At 43.2% G+C, this 5,232-nt stretch overlaps 1 protein-coding gene across 1 annotated transcript in view; it reads right to left on the bottom strand.

The window, feature by feature from the left end:
- The window catches only part of LOC102679753, a gene marked incomplete at its 5' end in the record, with an annotated part of 9,564 nt that extends 4,333 nt beyond the window's left edge, over positions 1-5,231 (bottom strand). Inside the window, 5 exons of the mRNA XM_006620302.2 lie at positions 272-532; positions 999-1,175; positions 1,383-1,544; positions 1,899-2,042; positions 5,165-5,231. Of these exons, the coding sequence (XP_006620365.1) occupies positions 272-532; positions 999-1,175; positions 1,383-1,544; positions 1,899-2,042; positions 5,165-5,231 (811 nt within the window). The remainder of the gene's footprint in view (positions 1-271; positions 533-998; positions 1,176-1,382; positions 1,545-1,898; positions 2,043-5,164) is intronic.
- Between the last annotated feature and the right edge of the window lies 1 nt (position 5,232).

The following is a 5,232-nucleotide window of genomic DNA, read 5'->3' as shown; positions in this document are numbered from 1 at the left end:
ATGAAAGAAGGATGAAAGAGGACAGGAAAATTCGAACGAGAAGAAGAAGAAGAAGAAGAAGAAGAACAAGAAGAAGAAGAAGAAGAAGAAGAAGAAGAACAAGAAGAAGAAGAAGAAGAAGAAGAAATAGAAAAAGAAATAGAAGAAGAAGTATTAAAGGGAGTATTAACAACGGACGCACAGGTGGTGTACAGAGTGTGAGAGATGCGGATAGAAAGAAGAGAATAGAAGACAGAAAACGAAAGAGTTAGAAAGATCGTTGATCGTCTACCGAGGCCGTCGGACGATCCCTCAGCAACATCGCTAAGGGTACGTCGATGCTTGTTCCCGCCTTTGGTCGCCTGCAGGTGACACGATATAAGCAAGATGGCGGCGGCACGTGCCGCACCTGCTCTCGACGATGGTACCAGGGGACCGCGGCTACCACCGCTGCTAGGCCTCCTGGAGAATGCATAGGTCAACGGTCCTCCTGTGCTGCTCCTCTGACTGGAACGCGACGATGGTCGGCCACCGTGAAGCGTCAATGGAATACCTGTTGGATCGTTTTTAATCAGCAATCAAAATTATAAAATTTATACGATACTAATGGATAACTAACGATCGTTCAAGCACGATCAAATTTCCGATAAATTTCCCTCACTTCAACATTAACGTCGGATACGAATAGGAAAAGCAACTTTCAACCGGTGGACAGCACTGGTCTACGATCGTTAGGGTTTCTAAGATTCACTCTCAAGGTCTGAAACGAGGGTGAAACGAAAATAGGCGTCTTCGGACTGGTGTTCTTCATCGATACTTAACCTCTATCGATTTTACGGCGACGAGAGTGAGTTCTTAATGGAGTATAGCGTGTGGAGTATCCTTGACACGTTCATGAGCAAATCGTTTCATCGCGATTGAATAAGAAAATAAAAAAAAAGAAAAAAAAAAAAGAAAAGGAAAAAAAGTCGACACAATGGAATAAAAGTTTTGCTCGGGCGTCTATCATGAATACTCACCCGTGTCGCTGGAGAAGAGCATAGGAGGCGCGTGATTGGCGTTGGCATAGTGCCGCGGTCTTGAGTATCTCGCGCGGCTGAATAACTTGAGCACGAAGCATATCATCGCCGTGAATACCGCTATTCCCGATGCTATGCAGAGCAGGGTCGGAATATCTGTCGTTATCAGCACCAGATCTGCCAACGAATTAAAGGAAACGAAACGCTTTAATACGTCTTCTACAGGTGTTCTACAGGAACAATTTCTCAACACGGTAGATTCCGCGAGGAAGAGGAGTTAAGATCTACATTTCTCTAAATTGTAATCGTGCAATACGAATATATACTACGAGTATTCGAGTGCTGTTCGAATCAGTGTGACGTATTAGCTTAGGCACGATATACCTTCGGCGCAGAACACCTTCTTGCTAGGCCTGGACAAGGAAACTCTATGGTAACCCTCTTCGCAGTCGCATACGGCATTGTGTTGCACCTGGGTGCAGGTCGAGTGTTGATCCGCAAAAGTGCAACTCGCGCGATAGAAACATTGCTCCCCGAGTCTTTTAGCTGGAAAAACGGGTTTTATTATTTCCTCTACTTCTCGCTGTTTTATGTATTTCGATTCGATTTCTTTCTTCCTCCTCTTCCGATTATTTTCATAGATAAGGTCAAAATTAAATTACGAAAGATATAGGAAGGAAGAGAAGAAAATAGACGATTCGTTCAAAGTTTTTGTTATAACAGTTTCTGTGTTTCTTCGTGTAAAATATTTTCTTCTTTCATTTGGTTGAATAGAACAATCGACGTTTATTTTCTTTGCTTCGGTTTACACGAGTTGTGTGCTTCTCGATACTATCGGAACGACCTACTTGAAATTGGAAAATATATCGATACACCGATGCAAGAGTACGGAGTACGTACGTTTGGCACATCCTTTCGAGGGGCCGAGACGAACTGGATAGAATTTTTCACACTCGCAGAAACCAGTGACCGTGTCGCAGAACACGTGCTGCAGTTTCGGATTGCACGAGACATCGCACGGCGAGCCCAGCTGCTGCCCCTTCGCTGAAAACAGACAAAATCGATAAGCACGCTAGATTATCTACGACGTTTCTCGATGAGTAGATGAAATATCTAGGTTGATTTCTTAAAATAGCTCACGCTACTCATCCAATCATCGACTAGTTGCGTCGCACTTGATCCCTCGTTCTATTCAAAAATTTAATCAATTCAGTCTGCAGATAGAGTAGTTTTATTTTAATCCTCGAGAGCGATACGATCTTCGTTTAAATCTTGTGCAACGCACACGTATGCGTATATAACATGCAATATATATTTATAACAATTATAATAATTCGTTTTTCTTTTCACGTCGAAATGTCAAATTGAAAACGCGCAATATTTGATACTCAATAATATCTTTTTCGTGTCAATGATTCAAAGAAACTGCGAATTTCGAGTCGTTATAACGAATAACGTGCAGTAGCAATTTTTTAAAACGAATCTAACGACTTACGACCATTTCGTTTGACCCTTTTAATCTAATTAAAAAAAAAAATTTTTTAAATATTTATTTCGTTTTATTTACTGGTTCGTTTTAATTAAAGAAACGTATACGTATATATTCGAGGTACGCGCAAGTTATTTTATCGAGCGATAATACATTCTTACAAAAGAATCACTCGCGAATGGCGCTCCCCATTATTTTCACCATTGTCACTTAGTTTTCCGATAAAGATATCATTCTCTTTCAACTATTATTCCCGGATCCGATACACGCCTCTTGTCCTCCTCCTCTTTGACGTGCAGCCACGGCCCGTTGTCACGGGCGTTCGTTTCCCGAGCCCCTGAATAAGCATACATTCTGAACGATTAATGAAGCAAAGAAGCCATTGTTACACACTCTATCCAGGCCACTTTCTCGCATCAAAAGATGTTTGATATCTGGTGCGCCTTTGTAGACGACGTCGAGACTGCGTCCTTCTCGCGTCGTCGATTTTTCCAATGACGTTTTCTCCACGCGGAATTGAAACCTCGACCAGCCAACATTTCACCAGACGAATAAATTGGATAAATTTTTTTTCTTTCTTTCTTTTTTTTTTTCTTCTTATCAAGCGTTTGGATTAGAGAAATTAACGAGCCAAATCTCCTTCGGGATAATTGCGCCATTTTCATTGGGTTACCGGGCGCAGGCATCGCGCCAAACACCCTATCGATTTTTCCCTTAATTATCGCATTATATCGTTATTAAACGTCTCGTGACTTTGGGCCGTGTTTAAGGAGGCTGATATCGCGGCAATGATCAGCTTCGTTGGCAAACGTTCAGAAAACGATGTATAGATACTATTACACACTCGTGTCATGTTCTCTTTATCCTAATTAACCTTCCTTCCGTCGAGGATCGTGGAATTTCTATTTATGCTTTCTGGAAATAGATCCAGATTGATCACGTATGCAACGGTCGAATCGAAAAGTAAAAGAATTAATAAGGAAACGTATGGTATTGCGACACACGATGGATTTCGCAACACGCGATATTTCGTTCGCTCGAAATCTATTATCGCTTTGATTCATTCGTTAAAAAGAGATTATCTTAATCTTAATTCGACGGATGACATTATATTTCGTTCGAGATCGAACGAAATTAAATTCTGGAATCCACGTTATTGTAATCGAACATTGGAAATTATGGATGAATGGGGAGAATCGATCGAGAGGCCGAAGTTGCTGCGTCACGTAAATAATAGAGTAGTTGGGATTATGCTTTTTGACCTGGTTCAAGAAGTTCACGGCACGTGATCATAAGGGTGCGGTTGTTCGCCGAATGTTCCTCTCAATCCGAGTTCCCGTTAAGTGGAGGTTTCTCGGTGAATGGGTCGAGGAAACGGGAGTGAATGACGCACGATATTTTCTTTTTTAACTTTCTTCCCCCGTTCCTCTCTCCTCCTCTCTTATATCGCGGGTTGGAAGGGGTGTAGAGCGAGGTGTGGAAAGAGAGAAGAAATAGAGATCTCTTTGAAATCTCACGCAGATGCAGGCGGTGTACAAACTCCCACAGACACAGAGGCGAGAGCTTGCAGCATCCATTAAAATCAATACCGGCAGCGTGGTTGGCGCGAAAATCAAGAAGGAAAGGAGTTCCTCTCCTGTTTACCTAGACGCAGGCGCACTCGCGAATCTGGAATGTGCCGTCTCTCTTCGCCTCTTCTTCGAATTCGATCTCGTTCTAAACGATTATTCTAGGATTCAGATTGATTCGGGGCTCGAGGAAAATGGATTGAATCGTTCTTAGAACGATCTTAGAAAAAATTGTTCGTTACGTAAGAAGATTCGTTTGTCGTCGCTTTGATAGCTAGGTTTTGAGAAGAGCGGTAGTAGTGGTGGTGGTGGTGGTGGTGGTGGTGGTGGTGAACTTTGCAGCGTTTCGTAACATTTACCTCGGCCTCCTCGTTGGACTTAATGAGGCCTGACGAGGGCTACTTATCATCTGACGAAGAGAGAACGTCTATATGACGATAACAATGACAGTAACAAGTGTTTGCTCGCTGGTTCTGGAGCAAGAAGTGTTTGCACATCCGTATCGAGCAGGCGCGAAGAAGGCGAGGCGAGCAAGAATCTCGAGGCACACGCGTTTCTTCGATCGTCCTTGTTTCGCGAGAAAATAACGTAACGATCCTTGAACGGTAGGAGCGGTATCGATCCATATACGAATTAGATGCTTTCGATGCAACGAAAGAGAAATGCAACGAGGCTCGTAATCGTAAGGCTAATATTTTTTTTACCTGCTGCAAATATATACACGAATGGAACACCTAGTCGGTCCCTGTAAAAATTTCAAATACACCTCTTTCCTTCTTTCTCTCTTTCCACTTCTATTCCCCCTCCCTCCCCTCCTCCCTCGCTATTTTCACCACTTCACCCCGATATTCGAATCGATATCGAAACGATTATCCAAGGATTACTCGTATCACTAGAAAATCCCCCGAGCTTTCACCCAGAATAGAATCTACGCCTATTCCATCGATGCGATTTTCCCACTACGACAACGACTCGTCTCGTCACTACGAGTCTCTCACGCCCACGATACGATCCCGTTATTAAATCCGTGTGTGGGAAATGGGACGGCGACCGATATAATCCATTGGCTGGCGACATGTCCACAGCGCGATCTCTCGCGCAACACTCACCAGTGACGTTGTCCTGATAGTCTTCGTCGACGTCGTCGTCGTCGTAGTTGGATACGCGCACGTCATCA

The sequence above is a fragment of the Apis dorsata genome, unplaced genomic scaffold, assembly GCF_000469605.1.
Source record: "Apis dorsata unplaced genomic scaffold, Apis dorsata 1.3 scaffold_499, whole genome shotgun sequence".
NCBI classification, from domain to species: Eukaryota; Metazoa; Arthropoda; class Insecta; order Hymenoptera; family Apidae; genus Apis; species Apis dorsata.
This window is presented reverse-complemented; position numbering and strand designations above follow the sequence as displayed.